At 34.4% G+C, this 21,910-nt stretch overlaps 1 protein-coding gene across 1 annotated transcript in view; it reads left to right on the plus strand.

Annotated features, from left to right (window-relative positions):
* The window catches only part of LOC149799488 (phenylalanine--tRNA ligase beta subunit-like), a 103,290-nt gene that overhangs the window by 11,541 nt on the left and 69,839 nt on the right, over nucleotides 1-21,910 (plus strand). The window contains exons 3-7 of the mRNA XM_089958865.1: nucleotides 377-447; nucleotides 3,769-3,825; nucleotides 6,667-6,742; nucleotides 17,255-17,314; nucleotides 21,012-21,067. Of these exons, the coding sequence (XP_089814991.1) occupies nucleotides 377-447; nucleotides 3,769-3,825; nucleotides 6,667-6,742; nucleotides 17,255-17,314; nucleotides 21,012-21,067 (320 nt within the window). The remainder of the gene's footprint in view (nucleotides 1-376; nucleotides 448-3,768; nucleotides 3,826-6,666; nucleotides 6,743-17,254; nucleotides 17,315-21,011; nucleotides 21,068-21,910) is intronic.

Consider the following 21,910-nt stretch of genomic DNA (forward strand, 5'->3'; position numbering starts at 1 on the left):
AGTTTTGCTTTTCTTTTCTATGGAGGCAATATATACTTATAGTATCACCCATGTTTGTCAATCACATTACAACATGTCCTGCCTGTTGTTGAAAAAGTTGCTCATAGGTTTTGAAATACTTCGATGGAATTAAACCAGAGTTTGGTGCAGGATTTTGCGTTCAGAATGTCTTGGCAAAGTTCTATTTTCACCACTTTCTGACGAAATATATCGGTGTTATAGTCCTTGTTGGACTTGAATTTTTTCCTTTAATTGAATCATATTGCTGGAGGCATCTATTTAACATTAACACATTTCAGCTTGTAGTAAGAATTACCATCATGTACAGTATATTTGACAATTACTATATCCAAGGTATTTATTTTCCACCTTTTAGGAAGAAACAGACAAAATGGGACAACTTGTAGTTGATTCAACAAAGTTCAAATTTGAGGTTCCAGCAAACAGGCAAGTTATATTTTTTCTACTGAGGAAACAAAAAAGAACAAAGAAAACAGCAGTGTCGACAAATGACACAATTTAAATTTGTTTTAAAGTATTTTCATTATATGGACTTTTTGGCAGCAGTGATATTCATTTATTATTTATTTCATTCATTATGTATTTCATTTTTAAGTTATTGAAATATATCATACAAGATAATGATTTTGCTACAGTGGCATTACCACTTTGAGAACTGCATTCTCTCTCTCTCTCTCTCTCTCTCTCTCTCACACACACACACACACACACACTAAACAGGGTAAACAGATCTTACAGTGTATCCAGACTGTAGACCCTCTAGTAATTGGTTAACCAGTAAGGAGGCATTATAATAGATGCTACAAAATAAACTTCAAGCAACAAAAGTAGGCTTTAATTGTTAACTTTTTCAATTAGCTTTCCACATGAATCCTGCACTTACGTAAACCATATGTTGCAAATCAATATTCTGTGTCACTCATACAATATTTCATGCCTTTTACAATCTATGATAAATGACCATGTTTAGTAAAAACAAAAATTGTTTCATTAGTGATTCTAACTCTCAAAATGATCATAATCATGTTAGAAAATGATGGAGAAGTCTGACATTGAGGAGTTGATTGCAAACCTAAATTTAGTGACAATCAAAATTTGGGTGCAATTTCTGTTACCAAGCTAGACTGCAACATTATCAAAGCTACAATTTCATATTTGATAAGAGAAACTATGAAACTAAAGAACCCAAATCCATGTCAAGTAAACTCACAATCATTAAAATATAAAGATTCAAAGATGTTGTGCTCTGAAATTTGTTGGATACAACTGTATTATATTTCTACAATTCTGCAGCCCAACAATGTTAATTATCTTAATACATGCAAGAAATGTGTTAGCAGAAATAAAAATATAATTATTTTCATTTGAAGCAGGAATTAGTTTGATAGAATACACATTTTGTATCATATATATTTGAGAAAGTTGTTAAATGTTGTCCAAAAATTACTAAAAAAAAATTTCTTTCTCTGATGTAGTAATACAGCCATTAATTGCTGAGATTCCAAATGGAGCAAAAATTCATTTAAATCTATGGTTTTTGCCTTGAAAAATATATAACAAAAGACAATAATTTTTTTTATGTTGATGTAAGGAAATATTTCACTCATGACAACACGATGTTTTCCACAGCATATGTGAAATTTTTCCTTTCTAGTCAAGTAAATTAGATATTCTCTATGTGTTGTTATGATCTCCCAGGCTTGAACTATGAAAGAGTGATAACAATACGTTTTGTATAATTTAAAATATTAATTTATTTTCCTCATATAAAAGTGAAAGAGTTAAAAATTACAGATAATATGGGGAGAATCTTAATAGTTAATAAATTCCAATAATTCCAAGTAATCATATATCTGTCAGTGGTATTTCGAATCATAACTGTAATGTATAGATATATAAACACAACATAAGAATCATTGTTTTTAAATTCAAATGTTCGTTAGATGAATTCACTGCAAATCCAATAGAGCTATAAATATCCAAAATGTCAGTGATTGTTTGACAGTAATTCATTAAGCAGTTAATACATTTAAATGTCTTTGAATAAATGTTACAGCACTGCATTTCCAAAGAATGATATTATTAATTAAATCAATCTAGCCTTTCAATACTTTTTCTAGACCTGTAATAACTTTAAGAATAAAAAAAATTACTCATTCTGATCCTTTTATATATGAAACTAACAACACTGTAGCAAAACAATTCAACGAGGCGTTTTAAATGAAACGTTTCATATTTCAGGATAATTATTCATTTGCAGATAACAACAGCTGTTTCAGTTATAGCCAGTCAGCACCTTGGTCATTTTGACCTTTTAGCAAACAACAGCTGTTTCAGTTATAGCCAGTCAGCACCTTGGTCATTTTGACCTTTTAGCAATAGCAATGTCCTTGTTGGATCATGTTATGTTTACTTGAACAAATTCTATCTAACCTTGAAACTTATAAGTGAAATCGAGAATTGGTGTTTGCACTGCATGACTCATCTTTAAAGTACAAACCCATTCATATGATCTAAGCATTAAAAATGCCATTATTTAAATGACCCTTACTAACATTACTGTTATTATTATTAAAATAATATATATTACTATTAAAATAATATATATTATTATTAAAATAATATCCATAATATAGATATACATAACAGTATTTTGCTCTTGGTGTATTTAGTAATGGTAAATTAGAGTGACAATGCATCCACCATTGTAGCATGAATGTTTTGCTTCCATTCTAGTTGCCAGTCTGTCCACTGATCTCTTTTTTTGGTTTGTTTTAACAGCATAATGAAACAAATAACTGGACATGACATCTCGATGTCTTTTATTCCTACTGCTGGTCCCAATATTCTTTTAAAGAAAAGATGGGGCTTACACTCCGTTCTTTCTATACATGCTTGACTGTTTGTATGTTTATGTTGTGCAACTCCTTGTGCTCAGCGTGACACATGTGATATTCTTTATGAGCACATCCTGAAAAAAATATCAGCAAAATATCTCAGATGAATAAAGAAAGGGTTAACTACTGACAATTTCTTTCCATCCAAATAAGTAAAGGATCAGTAGGGGCCCCGAGTGGCCGAGTGGTCTAAAGCGCTCTTTGTTACGGATCACTGCCATCTCACCTCTGTCTGCGGCGGTTCGAGTCTAAGATTCAGCCAATGTGGGCATGTGAGAAAGCTTGCCAGTAGCTTCTCGTGGGTTGGTGGTTCTTTCTGGGGTTTTCCGGGTTCTTCCTCCACCATTAATACTGGCCGCCATGTATAGCCTATCATGCTGAAAAATGGCGTTAAACCCCACAACAACAACAAAAACAACAACAAAAGGATCAGTAAGTGGTTGTTAAGTTGCTGGACAAAGACATTTATACATGAAGTTAATTTTTCAGTTTCACAAGCTGTTTAATTTACATACACATGTACATATATTATGACAGTTTCATTGGATGGTAAAACTTGCTGGTTTATCATTTTATTTTTTCGTGATGTTTTTATATAAATATGTTGTTTAGAAAATATGAATATTATTGAACATGAGTTTTGACAGTCATCTTACCAGAATAGTTTTCCACATGTATGCCCAACATCGTCAACATGTGTATAAATATTTTGAATTATAAAAGAGTGCCATCTGACCCATTTGGGTCTCTTGCTTGTGAGAATGTAGCTAGAAATACACATATGTAATTATATAGACATACTTTCTTCTTTTGTAATCTATTATTATCTGGGGATTTTTCTTTCACCCAGGTATGATTTGCTGTGTGTGGAAGGACTGATTAGGGCCCTGAACATTTTCCTTGGGAGGTAGGTCTAAAAAGTTTACATCTTATTTCTTTTACGTCAGTGTTGCAACAATCTCTGTTGGTTTATATTGAACATTATCATCAGTCCAGAGTTGGGTAAGTTGGTTGGCCATCGATCAACTCAGAAACCATCTTAACATGTTTGTCCATTAGCATTTGATTGTCCAGCCCATAACTTTGTAATGTTTGTCAAGATTTTCTTGAAACTTTGCCAGTGTATATATCATGCCCGTATGGTGTGTCACTTATAGCCAGGCCATTGTCACAAGGTCACAGTCATGTTAAGGGAAAATGTAATTCTATGATTTCTAACCTATTCTGAAATATAACTTTTGAACCATTTGATATTTCATTGACACTTTAGCCAATTATATATGTCATGTATAGTAAGTCAGCTATTCATTTGACCAGTTGTATATAAGGACTTGACAATGTCACAATAACACTGCCATACCCTCTTCCTCAAGGTCAAGCTCACAACAAGAAAACTATAAACCAGTTATTTCCACCCATGTGTCGGTATCACTTTTAAAATAATGAAGATAATATGATTTTGATGAAACTTCAGGCTTATATATATATTTGACTTGACAATGTGTCATGCTTAGTCATTCTACCCTGTTTCCATATCTGGGCTGTCATGCTTAGTCATTCATGAATTTGCTTAAAATGTACTTTCTTAGTTATGCCAGTCTGAATGACATGGAAAACCTGATACACACCAAAATTGTGTACTGTAATTTTGACTTCATTTCCAACTAAATTCACCTTCTCGTTACTGCACTGAATTAAACTAATAAAATCCAGTCCATCATAAGCAGAAAAGCAGAATTGAGTTGGATCAACAGGAAAAGGTTTTTCACTGGGCATTTATTCAAAATATGACTAAATTTACATTTTTAGCAGACCAAAACAAGAATTTTGATAAAACTGTTAAGTGCACTACGGAGTTCAGAGGATGCTGGACAGTGCTATGTGCACATTAATATTGTTACTATGTAGTAATGAATATGGTTTTATATTTGCTTTAAAATACAACCTGAATTTGATTAATTCTTGATATAGTTAGTATTCCTTTGCTATTAAGCCTTAGGTAGGAAAACAAAATGAGTATATAGTAAAAATATTATAGCATTTGCATGGGTATATATAAACTGATTGTTCTTTTTAGTAATACTACACTCCTAAAGTGAGCAATATTACTCTTGATCATATTTTCCCATACAAATTCACCAACTGTAATTATCACATGGTCGGTACACATTTCATATAATGTGTGCAGTTTAATATTTTTTATATACATGTTAACATTTTCTTTTATTTCATACTGATTGGTCCATATACGCCCACAATTCTTACTTTCTCTTGATTACCCGTGATCATGGGAATTTCTTTTACCCAGCCTTTTAGAATTTTTTTATTTTACTATTACTATCAACATATTAGTGTCCATTTTTCAAAGTGATTGCGAAAAGGGAGTTTAGAAAATGATTACTTCTGTATTAATTTGGCCAATTTATCCCACTGGGGCTCATTACGCCATAGAAAATGGCATAAAACCCCAAAACAAGTTTAGGAACTTAAATGAAACATAGGGTATTGGTCAGTTGAGTGTGGGGGAGGGGTGGGCAGTATACCTGTAGCATGAAATTCACCATATATACAAGCATGGTTTGAATGTTAACTTGTAGGAGTAAAAAGAACATGTTTCTGTTCTCATAAAAATGTGGATAAAATTATTTGGCAAATTTGTCTAACCACAGCATTTATACACAGTAAAATAACTCAAACAAGCTAATGTTTCTTACTACATGATGCAGTTCCAACACTAAATAAATTTTGTTTTGGATTAGTGGAGTCTACAGTTCCAAATCAAATAATACAAATACATTACAGTATATCCATCTGTATCCCGAGATGAATATCCAACAACTGGAATACTTAGGTGAAACTGACACACTTCAGATGGATTGATCATGTGTGTGAACATTGATAGCTTAACCTAACACAAGTCAAACTATGTCACATCAATAGAATTTCCATTGGATATGCATATCAGTGTTCTATTTAATTGGAAGGACAGTTGCCTTATGACTGTAATTTGTAATGAATATCTACTTTTAAATGTTAATGGTTATAGAACTGCATCTGGAACTATATTTTTTTTTACAAATAAAAGCTGCAGCATCTGTGTCCGAATGAACAAAAGTTTTTATTCCTCTTCCTCTTTATACTGTTTGTATCAAAATAAAAGCTATTTGATAAGCAAAATTTCAAATAGATAATGATTTAATTTATGAAACGTGTTGGAATAATGTCCAGCTTTTACTCCCCAATGTTTACAAATGCTGATATTCTTCAACTTATTTAATAAATTCAGTATTAAATCGTTACCCATTTGAGATCCTCTAGGTATTACATGAAAGAAGTACTGTATATTCTCAAAAAGTTAAGTCCGGCTGCGTACAACATAGACCCTGATCTGCTTTGCATAATGCTCTGGCAGTTCATGTTCTATCTTGTTTGTTTTACTCCCATGATACTGCATAGACACTGATCTGCTGGTGTTTTATGTGATGGCAGATCTGGGTCTCTGCAGTTTGCATTTTGGGTTCAATTTATAACTGAGTACATATATATGGTAATTCACATCATTTGATTTATCAGATTATCAAATGGTAAATAATGTGGATTGATTCATTTAAATATAAGGATATTACTCTTTTTAAAGGTGGAACACCTTAAGTCTTGAAATTTAAGAGTTGAATGAGCTACGAAATCTATGAACTGTTAATAAATCTGAAATCACAATGATTGGAAATCTCACATTTTTTCCCCGCAGACAGAAAGCACCCCGATACAAAGCTGTCCATCCACCAGGTCAAAGACCCATGCAGCAGCTCAAGATTCTGCAAGCTGTATGTGTTTTCTTTCTTTCTTTATTTCTTTCTTTCTTTTTACTTTTTCTTTAAAGTTGCCTATTTGTCCAACAGAATGCATATCCTGAAGTGTTCAATGAATTCTTCACAGATTCTAACAAAATCTCATGATTTTATTTTCGACATGTATGTCAGCATTTGAAGCATTATTTTGGTGATGTAGATATTTGTGAGACTGCATGTGTGGAGGTATGTATGCTTGCATTTATCTGTGCAAGTGTGCATTGCTTGCATTTATGTGTGTAGTTTGCATGCTTGCATTTATGTGTACAGGTGTGCATACTTGCATTTATGTGTACGTACTTACATTTATGTGTGCATATTTTTCTCCCAACCCAATTCCCGGTCCGTCAGCTTTTTACCATATCACTATAGACCATTTCACCTTTATTATCGGGGCCTCGAGTGGCCGAGTGGTCTAAAGCACTCACCGTTACGGATCAATGCCATCTCACCTCTGTCTGCATCGGTTCAAGTCTCGGATTCGGCTAATGTGGTTATGTGAGAAAGCTTGCTAGTAGCTTCTCATAGCTTCTCGTGGGTCAGTGGTTCTTTCTGGGGGTTTTCCGGGTTCTTCCTCCACCATTAATACTGGCCGCCATGTATAGCCTATCTTGTGCTGAAAAATGGTGTTAAGCCCTACAACAACAACAACAACAACAACAACAACAACAACAACCTTTATTATCTCCCGATAAAAACACCAGAGGGTGCCTCGGTTCAACTCCATTCCGAATAGTTCAGTCAATAAAGATGGCAGATGTATGTCAAGAAAATATGACAGATCGCTCACATTCCGCAAGCAAGATTGTTATCTCACTATCTTAAAAAGAAATTCTGTCAATATTTGATCAGTTGTTTTTACATCTTTTATTTTTTCACTACCTTGCGCTGTTCTTTGCTCTCAAATAAATGTTCTCTGCCCATTTCAGAACTTCATTATATTTCAGTTACTACTTCATGCTTTAGTTTGTATTATTTGATTGTGCGGAAATATATCACTGTTTAAAAAGATTGATATTGCAATTTATCTCACTTGAAGAATAATGAAAATGTTTATTATTTATAGCTTTAATCATTGCAGTTGCTGAAGGTTGAATGACAATGAGAAAAAAAATCTAACTTCTTAAGGTTCTTTTATTATTGATTTCGACTCGTATTTCTATTAATATTCATTATATTTTTCGTGAAATAACTTGAGTTGTATCTAGGAAGGATATATTTTTTCAAAATGCACACGTCATCCACGTTTGAACAGATAGGCACTCATATGAGTCTCTTTGATGATTATTTTAATTTTATTTCCTTGAATGGATTTTAGAGGATAAAATTTGGAGAAAAATTGATGTTAGACACACCATGCCTGTATCAGACATTTGTGGCTCTCACCTATCTGCCTGTCTGTCTGTATGTATGTCTGTCTCCTTTCGCATACTTATATTACATAAACATACTTCTGGTTAAAAACAGGTATATAATGGTGCTAAGATAGAGAGAGTGACTGGTAGATAAAGACAACAAATATGAATATTTGTGAGTATCCATTTATTAGTGACTTGAAGAGCATGTTCTTACAAACAATCTCTTTTTTAAATCATAATATCTGCAATTTTATATCCGGTCACGTGGATCAATATTGGTTTAAAAGGTGAACCAAAGTAATAGGACGGAATCTGTAAAGTAATTGGATCTTATAAACTTGCATATTTGATGCAAGGAAAGTTAAACAGAATTAAACTAATTTTAAGAAGGCTGTTCCAGATAAATCTTCTGATGGTAATCAGAAATTTTGTCTAAAGAGCTCAGGAAATGTGAATATTGTATATTTACACCCAAATATGAATAAATATTCCATCTGCATTAATTACACTCCTTTATGTTAAAGATAGCTAATGTAATTATTGCACTGTTAAGTTACTATGAATACATTGATATACAGTTTAAAAAACTTTTCAGGTTTAAAATATTCAGCATTATAGATCAGCTGACAAATTGAACTCGTGTTATAATTTTCTTATCGAAGTCGTGTCATAACTTTATTAACTCGTGCTATAAACAAACTATTAACTTCAGAGAATAACTGAGAAAGAAAAATATATCAACATATGAAAAATGCAAATTGTTGAGATGGTGTTCGTTAAAGTTATACAACCAAAAATGTGCAGTAAATGTTTAAAATCAGAGAACAAAGTGAAATGTTCATACAGATTATCTGAAATTTTGGATAATACATCAATATTAATCTGGTATGATATAAATATGGACAGTGTATTTAATTTAATTATTTGATATCATTTAAGTATGGACAGTAAATATTATTTAATCATCCGATATAATGTACATATGGACACCGAATCTAATTATCTTATGTTATAATTATTCTCCTAATATGAACAAAAAGTGGTAGATATATATAATTTATTCATTGGTTTAATCATAATGATCTGTAGTACAGCTAAGATTCCTTCCTTTGTTGACTTTGTTTCGCTAACCAAGCGTTAAACGGTGCAAAATTCTGAACTATCTGGAACTGGAAATTTTTAGTGGGCATGCGCACTAGCTAAGGGAGGTAATTTTAAGCTCTGCAATCAGTAACTCTGTTGCAAGTGTGAAACCCTTAATAGCATTGAACTCCAACTGTGATGTTTACTATCTGGCTTTTATTTTGTTTTGTTCAGTTTATTGTAGCGTATAAAAAAGATCTTTCCTTCATGTATTAATCGCAAGTTTTTTTATTGTATAGTACACAACCAGACATAAGAACCCTTTATACATGCTGGACATTACCATTGATATTGTCTGACCAATTACAAAATACTATCAGACATTCTTTGTTTTGAATATAAATCTTATTCTAATTCTTATATTTAATTTCTCACCTGTAGCTCATAATTGCTCACTATTCCTGGCTAATTCTCACTTTCATTAATAAAACAGAATAAGGTATACAGTGTCCCACCTGAGGGATTCCATGTATGCATTTGTGCATACTGTCAGGCATAATCTCCGCTTTTCATGGCCATATAGTTGTAACAATGACGACTGTTTTTGGCATGTTTCTGTTACAATAAAACCTGTATTAAATGACCTCTACAATGAGCAACTACCTGTCATTTACAGCCGCATTCATAATTCATGGCTCAGCATTAAGAGGTTAGTGTTAGGACTGGTTGGCCTCGTGTCAGGATAATGTGACTGGTTGGGACATCATGCCACATGTCTGCTGCATGATGCCTCAGTGCTAGACATCACTATAAACTGTCACACTGCAGACATCGTCGATATATGACTGAAAAATTGTTAAAGCTACGTTAAAAATCCAAACCACATACACACATAATGCATGAATCAATTGTATTATATAAATATGCACTGTTGTGAGCGAACACCTGTTGAACATGATCAGCAACCATGATGTGGCGTAATATGCATTTTGACACTGCTATGAATAACTGCAAAAATATGATAAACACTACAGCATTTATTTAATCCTTTGTAACTTTGACTGCATAATTTGCTTTAATATTTAAAAAAAATATGCTATCCTCCAATTTTTGAAATTTTATCGGTCATGCACATGGTATCGTATATTTTAGAGTGTAAACCAGATTCAAGTACATAGGGGTTGTTCCACCATTATTAATGACCATTGTGAGAGAACAGAGACAGACACCTCTGACCTAAATGTGATCATTTGTAACTACAACTGCTTGAATAGTAAAGATTGTTGTGAGAGAATAAAAACATAAAAGAAAACAAGAGTCTGGCCATTCGTTTGTAATTTCAACAGGTCAAGCATACATGTTGTAGAATTGTCATTGTAGTGCCAAAGTCAAGGTGGTGGTAACATACATTGTTTATATTTGGAGTTAATTCGTAATGCCTTGGGGTGAATGAGGTCTTTTTCTATTAAACTAGCAAGTGAGAATTGTTTCTCAGATTCAATTAATAGCAGTAATGGCTTGTGGGTTTTTTGGCCTTTTTATGTTAAAGTGATAACATTCAACATATCAAGCCTTTGCCTGTTGACATTGGTGTGACCAGTTGGTTTTATCCTTTGAATTAAGCCATTTACTTTTGTCTCTGAATAAATTATTCTGTTTCTGAATGAGATAACTGCTATTTTTAATTCATTCATTTGTAGGTACACAATGTGCATGTTTTTTCTCCAGAGTTATCAGGACTCTTAGTTTAATTATTCTCTGGAAGCATTAACCATCACGAATAAAGGAGACAATCTGATGAAATTTTTTTCTGAAGTGTTCAAGAAGTTTCAAGTGTAAGTTGTTGAACCAGTTCTTATAGCTGAGATATGCCAAAACATTCAGCCAGTTCTCATAGGTGAGAAATGACAAAGTATTCAACAAATTCTCATGGCTGAGATGTGACAAAACATTCAAGCAGTTCACATGGTTGAGATATGAGAACACATTCAGCCATTTCCCATGGTTGAGATATGAGAACACATTCAGCCATTTCCCATGGTTGTGATATGAGAACACATTCAGCCATTTCCCATGGTTGTGATATGAGAACACATTCAGCCATTTCCCATGGTTGTGATATGAGAACACATTCAGCCATTTCCCATAATTGTGATATGAGAAAACATTAAATTTCTCATTGCTGAGATGAGATGAAATGTTGCATTGTTTTGCAAGTCAAAATCACAGGCAGAAGAACAATTCTATCAGGCCAGTTGTTTAATTTTTTTGAATGTTGGCTTTTGGTATCTATGTTGGCTGTAATGAATATAGGTTTTCAAATACAGAAAATAGACAAATAATAGCATTTTTGTTACTTTGATTGGCAAAGCTTTTGATTTGGCAGATGCAGCTTAAAGACAGAATTATTCTGAAGTAAAATCTATTGATCATCAAGTACCAACCTCTGAATGAACTTTGCTTAATTATTAAATTTATTTATGGGTTAAGTCTTTACATTTATAAATCTATGTCATGCTTGTAGTTCTTCTCTTTCCAACTGATGACACCCAAGGAGGGAATGAAATAGATTTTGTTGTTTACAAATTGTAACAAGAGAACCGGGTGGGATTTCAGATTTACAACAGAACACTTTTGATGGCAATACAGATACAATGTTTAATGACTAATGATTTGAATGAGAAAAGAATTATGATTAATATGTGTCTAATATCCAAATATTGGATCAAATAACATAATCCACACAAACTAAATAATGAAAATACAAATAAATGACCTTATACAGTACAAGGACAAGGGGTGAATGATTCACAATTATTTCATATTGAAAGAATGATGTTTTACTCAAATAGTAAAACTGTGGTATATTAGTTTTTATTACTCATATAGTAAAAATGTATTCACTCATATAGTGAAAATGATGGAAATAACGGGACAGATGTACAAAATATTCTTACAGTCCCACAAACATACTGGGTATGACAAACCCCAATGATTAGCACACGGCTAAAAGAATACATGTATGGAGTTACACACTCCATCACCAGAACACTTGGCTACCAGTCACACTGGTCAATCAAGCAGTCAATATTCCAGGCTGGTCAATTAAGCAGTCCGCACCCACCAATCTCAGTCAGCAACGCCTGATCACCTGCTACTCGACCTGCAACACTGTTTACTCAGTTCAACAGCTGCTATGGTTCACCTTCACAGCTGCTATGGTTGACTTCTGTGGTTAGCTCTTCTCACTCTGGTCAGCTATACAACTGTGACTCCAATCACTCTGGTCAGCTGAAAATACATCTAACACCGTGTACTGTGCATGACACAGGTATGTACAATAAAATGTAATGACGTTATATACGGTAAGCTACACAGATTACATTATCGGCACAATAATTGCAAAACAATGCACAAGTTCAGAAGTGAACATAACTGTGCCTGACAAGAACCCTATGGTACTTAATGTTTCTTAAAAATGCAACTTCATATATTGCTAATATAAATCTCTTGCTAAGTCACAAACAAGAATAGAACATATTTGCGTGATAGTACATAAGCCAAAGCTACATGGAGAATATAGAAAAAATAAACATGGTAGTACAATAGCTATAATTTACACACAGGAAATTAATAACTCACATACCTCTACAGCTGAAGATGTGCAAGTCCTTAAGGTAGACCACTCACTGACAAGACTTTCCGTAATGTAAATATTTTGACCTATGGTGAGGTTTTTATACACAGACGATGCCACAACACATCATCTGTGTGCTGCAAGTATTTGGTTCTTCCCATCAAAAGCACTTTGCACATGCGGCATAGGATGAACTGAACTCATTATTTCGAAATATTTGTTCAGTATACATAAATTACCCTCTGGAATCATTGTATTCAAAAAATGAAACCTGAGTACATGTATTTAATGAATAAAAAGATTTATGCAATTCTGTGACACAAATTAAAATATATACACTAAAAAAAATCTTGCAAATATTACAAAATCTTTAAGCAATGAAATTTTTGTTTGTTACAATGTATCTATATATGAGTGATTGAAAGGGTGTGAGTTAGAATCATTGTACCAGCCGAGGTCAGCTACCATGGTGTGTCCTTGGGCAAGGTACTTCTAATTACGATGGTGTGTCCTTGGGCAAGGTACTTAACTCTAATTACCATGATGTGTCCTTGGGCAAGGTACTTAACTCTAAACATTAGGTCTGATAGGTGATCATTGCATTAAGACTAAATTTGACCATACCATTAAGCTGAATGTGGTAATACAACATGCTACATTTTGATATTGTAAAGGGTATAACTTTTGAGAAGCAAATTATCTTGAATGAGATATCTTTGGTGGAAAAAAATTTGTCTGTGCCTGGAAGAATTTTTTAAAAAATTTTTTACTGTTTGTCATAGAATGCTTGTTTTTTTTTTGTTTTATTTTTGGGGGGGGGGGCTTCCAATAAAACTCATGTTAGAATAAATATAGTGAAAGGGTGTATGTTATGATAGAAAATTGTTGCGTAATTACAGATTAAAATCATAGCTGTATTTTTAAAATATATGAAATATAAACTAGAAAATAAATTTTTATTTCACTCAAAATTATGTATTAAAAGTGGGCTTTGGTCTGTTTATGCTACCTAAAGGTTATCAACATAATGTTATCATCCGCAGTGTTTATTTTGGCTGTTTGCAATTCCACTTTGTCCGTTTAAGGCAGCCCTGATGTAAAAGCTGCCCCCATAAAGAAGCACTCTAAAAAATTTGTTAACACCTTATACATACTTTAAAATATAGACTTCAGACTTGCGCATATAATTAAAGCAAAAATCCCAAAATTCCTGAACTTGCCATATGTTTCCAGTAGATCACGGGTTTTAACTTGCATCTATTCTAGGCAACCAGATATCTGCCATAGTACCGTGTGACCCTGCTGTAGCATGCTCCGTTATGACACTAATTCGGATATAACACAGTCATGGTGTGGCTTTCGAATATTCATATAGTTACATGTATTTTTCTTATACACAAAAAAATCTTTTTTAAAAGTATGAGAAAACATAAAAAGTTTATCATTTTGTGGAAGAGATCCCTTTCAAATATTAGAAGATGATTGTGACATGGCTCCTGAAATTTTATATATATTTTTCTCGTGTGCAGAAAAGTAGTTTTTTCTCTTAAAAGTATGAAAAATAACGTATAAAAATTGATTCTGGGATTGCGAAGGACTTCGCCATTATTGCAAACTTGGATTTTTGTTGTTGTCCTTATTGGCAGCAAAATATAGCATCTGTCAATATTTTTTTTGGCGACATTGTTGGCTGTTTAAACTTGTATATACAACCATTGGTTTGGAGTGGAGAAATTAAGAGGCTGCATGAAAGGAAGCTGCAAACTGGATATAAAATGCGCTGAAATGTATATATTGTTACGTAAACAAATTCTTTGTCCATATTGACAAACCATCTAAATAGTGCATTGTTATATCATAATCTGCTTATCCTGACATCTATAGCATGATTACTAATGTGAGCTTTCTGCTATTATTGTTGTTGAATTTTCTGGCAACAAAGATCAACCAGACGAGGCATTATCTCGTAAACTATCTTTCATCGGATTTTTGGCCTCTTGCTAGTAATTAATATATTTACAAAGACTGACATTTTTATTTGGATGGTAAGTAAAATTCCTCTTCTTTTCACTGAGAAATAAATTCTTCAGAACACTCATTTTCTGTATTAATCCCTGTCATAAGAACAGAACACCTGCATCTCTATCATCTGTTGACCCTTTGTTCAATTTCTGACTCACAAATGTAATAAAACAAATAATTTAAACCCCCCCACCAACATCTTACTTATTGCTTATTGATTTTTTTCAATAGGCAGGGAGGAAAAGTAACTAGGCTAGTCCAAACAACGGCTAATTCCTTTTTAAAAATGTACCCAGATAAAATAGTTTGCTGAAATTTCTAAGGAAACGGATTATCTTTGAAGCACCGATTGTTATGAAAATGTGCTCAGCAGATAGAAAAAAAATCAGTCTCAGTCATGCAGGACAGTTGTTTGCCACCACAATAAGAAATGGGCATTTGTTTGGTTCTCCAAAGCTGGCTTTTAGTGGTGACTTCAATAACGCATGCACCCTTCATCAAAGAAAGCCAACTACAATCTTAAATAACAACAAAGAACTTTTCTTCAAAGGAAGTCAGTACCGAACTTAAATTACAGTTATATAATGTGATTGATTTTTGCATTTTCCAACATGACTGGAACACTTTAACTGTATCGTGAAAGTTTCCTTTTTGCAGAAAAAAGTTTATGTTTACGAATGGTACTAACGACTGCTTAAAATGCAAACTAACTTTTATTGCCTTGGGACGTACTGAAAAGTAAATGTGCTTCATCACTTGTTATGTAATTGTGTTATGTTTTTCCACTGAATTGAGACCAGTATGACCTGTGATGAAAATATTGTATATTTGAGATCTGTGTGTCATTATTTTTGAGGGAATCACTTGTATTGTGGATTCGTTGTATATGATAAGATTTGCAGGTTAGTACACTGTGCTGATACTCTATTCATGGTATATATCACACATGTATATATAAACCATATTCATGTATATGTACCAATTTGTTGTTCTCTAAATAAAGTAAACTGTTATATGCCTTCTCTGTTTTCACCACAGGTATATATCTTATTTAATATGCATCAGTTTAAGATGGTAACTGTGCATGTGTATTCCACCAGCTTTTATTTCCTGCTAAATCCCTCTTTCCAATTTTTGGGGTACATACATCATTTTCTTCAGCTAACTGACCTGGTTGCTTATAACACGGTTCGGTCTATAATACGGTCAGGTTCTATGGCTTCAAACTACCATGTTGTAGGGGGGTCACACTGTAGTTCTCAAATGTCATTATTTCAACTTGTCTTTGATTTTTTTTATCAATTAAACAACAGGTTGCTGATTAAGCTGAATTTAAAGGTGACTAAGTCTAGTTTGCAGATTGTTTTTTTTTTCTTCTTTTCTTCAGACAGTCAATAAAGCTAATGATGGCTAAGGTTTTTGGTTATTATGTTTTCCCAGTTATTTAAATGCTCTAGCCACAAAGCATTGGCAAAATGGTGTGAAAGGTTAACTCTTTGGATTTAATAAAACCCCTATGATTGAATTACTGCCCTATGATATGCATTATAGACATACCATTTGTAATGCTGTGTGCATCAACAGTTGATGCCTTTCAATAAAATTGAGAATAGTAACAACAACTTTTATTTTCATCCTCGAAGAATAATTTGTTTATCTATCAAGTCAAATTTCATTGTACAAATGTTAATTTGATGTTGGTTAAATTTTTGTATAGGTATATTTGAAGTATTAAGTCAGCTTGTCAGTTAATAATTAATTTTTAAAAGTATATTAGAATAAAATTCTATTGTTTGTTGGAACTCTATAACACATTTTTTTCAGAAGAACTCTTTTTAAAATATAAATATCAGTTTGAGAGGAAACCATTTAATTATGGTAAAATAATGCTAACACAAAGCACCAGTAAATCTGAAACTGAAAATGGCACATTTTTTCGGTATGTTTAATAATTCATTGTGTGACAAATTGTTGTATCTCCTTTGAATGTTTATGTATTTGATTTCAAAAATATATGGCCGCCACATTCATGTTTGTGAAATTTATGTTTGGTAAGAGCCATCAGAATTTAAGGATCTCTGGATTAGGTAGGAGATGTAGAGAATGGACTTTGAGTTTTAATCAGTCCTTAGTTGACAAAGAATGGGATCATGATGGTTACAATCAGTGTGGTTGGGGGCTGGAATAAATACTATTTCAGTTTTTACAGCACATTTAAGTTTATGAAATTTATTTTTTATGTACATGCTTATTGTTTCCATGGTTGGAATAAAGTTGTATATTTTAATAACTTCATAACAGTTTTAAAATGTAGAGTGGGGTCAGGTGGTGGTGGAGACATATAAGTGATTACCTCATATTCATTGGTGTTATTACTTTGTTTTCCAGACCCAGCAAGTCAGACCTTTTGCTGTTGCAGCTGTACTAAGAGACATCACCTTCACAGCGGTATTATGATCTCCATTGTTACATTGAGGGTCACCAATTTTGTTAATGCAGATTTTAAGTTCAAAAGAGCAGTTTTACATTTTGCAAAGCTACTCTCTCATAGGTGGTCAATCTGTCTGTTATTTTGAAGTTAATGGCACATAAATCTAAGCCAGTTAAAGTGAACAGTTTTAAGTTTAGTTTCTTTCTATTGTTCATCAGAATAATTTGTCCATTCATAACTGGGTGACAGATCCTAAGATACTTTTGTAAATTTTTAATGGCAAATTCTCAGGTTTTGTTTAATATAAAAAATAAAAAACTTTTCAGCAAATGAAATGTAGTTGTAATGGGTGATTTGGCCACACTCTGCATCACTTCTTGCAGCATAGATGGAAGAACCCACTTTGGACTCCCCAAACTCAATGGGTGTTTGACAAAACCTTGCATTATAAATGCTAAGTCACAGAGCAGAATGTTTTTTATGTTCCTGCCAAACAGTCCTCAAATGGAGAGTAAAGGAGAATGGGATCTTTGTTGTAAGGTGACAGTTTTTCTTTGTTAAGGATCTCAAGGTCAGTGTCATCCTTGCTGCACCTAAGGCACCTGTTCTAAGGCAGTCCCTTATTGGTGTTGTTGGTGTTGTACTTGATCCAAACTTACATGCTGGAGGGTACTACCTTCCATGCCAGTAAGGGATATGGTCACTGGATAAGTACAGAGAAATGCCTGGCTCACCCCTTCATATACCACCTCAATAAGTTCCCTGGTATGGTGGGCGATCAACTGCCTCACCATAGGTCTGTGCAGTAAGAGCTGGAGTTTGTATTTGAAGATACCCAACTACCTCCCAAGGGTATTTGTCACCTGCATAAAAGCTTATTGAGTCAAAGTGGAGGTCTCTCATTCTAAGCTATACACTATATCCTCACATTTCCTGTCAAATGAGCAGATTCAGGAGATTTGGTCCCTGCGTGATACTTAGTCTCTGGAATATTTGTAGTGTTGACATACAGGACAATCCTGTCCTGTGTTAAAACATGGTAGTCCTACTAATGCCTGGTACGATGCATACCCAAAATCTCACCTACAATGGTGCATCATCTCCTAGCTGGGTTCATCTCTATATTTGTGGTGGTGGGACTTAAGAGATACTGGCAGGCTATACTTCAAGCTCATTTTTCATGTTCATTGTGAATAGATTCATATGTGTCAAGCTATTTACTAGAAAGGAATACATCTTGGTGGTGAGGCCAACAAAGTCATCAGTGGGGCTCGGTTATATTCATCCTTATATTTTCCTATGGTCATTTTATTGGCATTGCTTTGGAGTGGATGGTCTTTCAGAAATTGACTCTTATCATACAGGTGGGCATCCTTAGTCATGTTTTGATAGATGTCCTTTTCCACCTTCAGACTGTGAGTATCAGTGTATAGTAGCTTGGCCTTGGCACAAAAATTCATCTGCATATAGTTGTAATTAAAGTTATGTATCAGATTTTTTTAAAGGTCTAATACAGCCTGGCCCATGTAGCTGGAGCTGCTGAAGCTATTGATATTTAAGTCTAGACATTGGACTGCCACAAGGTTACCATCTTATGTGATTGGAAGGCTGGGTCAGCTCTGAAGAAATCACAGCTTCTCCTCATAACCCGCAGGTCAGACAAGATTGACTGTATGTTTTAGACACTTTTCCCAATGCTAGTGTAGAGCTGCAAATCCTGTTGTGAATGACTTATTTCTTCTTCTTTAGCAGGTTGAGTAATGGTTATATACAGCCTTGACCTTCCATGTTTTTCTCCACGCTATGCTATTTGATGGGCAGCTACTCTTCAGAAATGTGTGATTGCATGAATTTAACATTTTTTAAATATAAATTCATGCACTTGGTGATCATTGATGCATGAGAACTGCAAATTAGTTTAAAATCACACAAATGGAAATTTATTCTGCATGGTATGCAGCTATTATTACCCATTCACCCTGTAAGTGCTTTCATGATGCAAGCCACACCTGTTGATGCATCATAGTGCTTGCCATGCATGATTGTTGAATTAAATCTGATAGGCACATTAGCCCTGGAATAAAGTAGGAACTCAGCATTAAGAGGTTAGTGTTAGGACTGGTTTCAGGATTTGTGACTGGGTGGGACATCATATAGGTACATTAGCCCTGGAACAAACTAGACACTCAGCATTAAGAGGTTAGTGTTAGGACTGGTGGGCTTGGTGTCAGGGTAATGTGAGTATACATCATGCTATATGTCAGTGGAATGCTCCAGTGCTAGACATCACTATAAACTGCCACGCTGCAGACAAGGTAGTGATATGACTTAATTTTTTTGAAAAGCTATGTTAAAAATCCAAATTACACACACACACACACACACACACACACACACACACTTTGTCATTTGCTGTGACTGAGATGACCGCTGCCTTGAGATCATTGGCTTAAAGTACCACTACTTCTTTTTGTACAAGAGGTCACTGCAAGGATTGTATTCTGGTTGCTTTTATTGGTGAGATAGAGATTGGTGGTGGTATTACCCCTCTAATCATTCTAGCAACTTCCCGCATGATACAGAATCTGGTAGATTTGGACCATGGCTGTAGCTTTTGCTGCCTATAATCCAGTATGGACTTTTGCTGCCTTGTGACTGGCATTTTTCACCCCGTAGCTGGGGTTGTCTTCCTTGCTTGGGTGGCCAGTACTGCTTCCAGCACCTCATTGTATTCACTCTTGGTGATCTACCTCTAAGTAGGGCATTCATTTGCTCATTGCCTTGGCATTTTGATCCCTAGCATAAATCTTTATAGTATCAGTGATAATGTCTGTGATACACAACCTTTTTAGAATGGATTATTGCTGTGGGTTGATGCTGACTGAGGTCTTCCCGCTATGCTGTGGTGCCTAGCAATCTCTAAATCTGACATTATGATCATTCACTTGGTTTGGTGAGGATATGTCTTGCTCCAGCATCAGAAGGATGCACTTTGCTTCTCACCAAGGACCATTCTAAATTGTTGTCAGGCTTTTCTGCCTGATGTCTCCCTCCACAGCTTTTGCGTATGTTGAGTAATGATGGTGCCTGCCACATATTTCAAGTATACCAGTATTCTTATCATATTCTGTTGCTGAACATGCACCATGCCAAAGCATTTTTGTTCACACAGTTCTGTCTGTACCCAAGGTATCCACGTGCATGTGTTTGTTCCTTGTCACGACATGACTACTGATGGTGTAGCATTGACACTACTTGTCTCTAATTGGGTGTGTTGTTGGTGATCACTTGCTGCCCTCCTTTCTAATGTTGTTGCTACAACTTCTCTCATTGCTAGTAATGGGATTGTACAAACACACCTTAACTCTAATTGGGTTGGTTGGCAACCTGCTTCCTTCTATGACACCTCCTCCCTTCAACACAGCTCTCTACCCTCTAAGTGACTGATATCCGCTTGTACCCCTCCATTGAGAACTGTTGGTGTGAGTAAAACAACATTGCTGCTCCATTACATAGCATTTGTGATGCAATGTGGGTTTGTGTTGAAACATAAGCTTCTACAAACAATGCTGCAAAATGTTATGCAGGGAGAGTACTAATCCCCACTACTGAAAATGCTTTTACCTTGATAACTAAATTGTATCCCTCTTTTTGTATTGAAATCAAGCAGGAATAAAATAATAAATATATTCTCCATATACCTCATTTTTTCAGGACAGTTATGAAAGCTTCATTGATCTGCAAGATAAACTTCATCACAACATCTGCAGGTACCTAATTCCCATTTTATGATGAAGTGTTGTATATACATATGGGCATTATCAAACAATATAGACCATTATCTGCCAGCACTTAATGTCTATGGTCTTTTTTCTAACATTTACAACTCATTACTACTAACATACTGCTTAGACCCCGATCTGTTAGTTCTTTATGCGATGTCAGATCTGTGTCTCTGCAGTTGGACTAAATTTGTAAGCAAGTATGTACAGTACTGTAGATCTCACCTTTCAGGCAGCAGTGGTGGTGGTTGCCTTAGTGTCAGTGTTCAGACTCTTTATTAAAGTTTTTTTATTTTCACTAGTCTTATATATGCATTATATGCAACTCTTCTTTATATCGCATAAATAATGCATCTTGTCTTGTCTACATTAACAACCAGCTACTTGTAAAATGCAAAACCAAAAAGTTGGCTTTTACAAGTGATAAGTGTCAGCTGGTTGCCATTTGGTAACCTTAAGAATTATTAGGCCTACTTGTGACAGTAATAAAAGAAATACCAGTTAAATAAGATTTTCAAGTGAAATTTGTGTTTTGGTTCTTTCATTTAATTTGATTTCAATGTAATTGTTATAAATTGCTATATGCCATTCTTTATATTGAAATGTGCAAAGTGTAAATCTACTGTCACTACTTTGATAGCATTCTGAGAACTTAGAGCATCCGCCTCGGATGCGGGTGGTCGTGGGTTCGATCCCCGGCCGAGTCATACCAAAGACTTACAAAAAAAACCGGTACTAACAGCTGCCTCGCTTGGCGCTCAGCATTAAGAGGTTAGTGTTAGGACTGGTCGGCCCGGTGTCAGGATAATGTGACTGGGTGGGACATCATGC

This window comes from Sinohyriopsis cumingii, chromosome 5 (genome assembly GCF_028554795.1).
Source record: "Sinohyriopsis cumingii isolate HCF-2022 chromosome 5, ASM2855479v2, whole genome shotgun sequence".
Classification (NCBI taxonomy): domain Eukaryota; kingdom Metazoa; phylum Mollusca; class Bivalvia; order Unionida; family Unionidae; genus Sinohyriopsis; species Sinohyriopsis cumingii.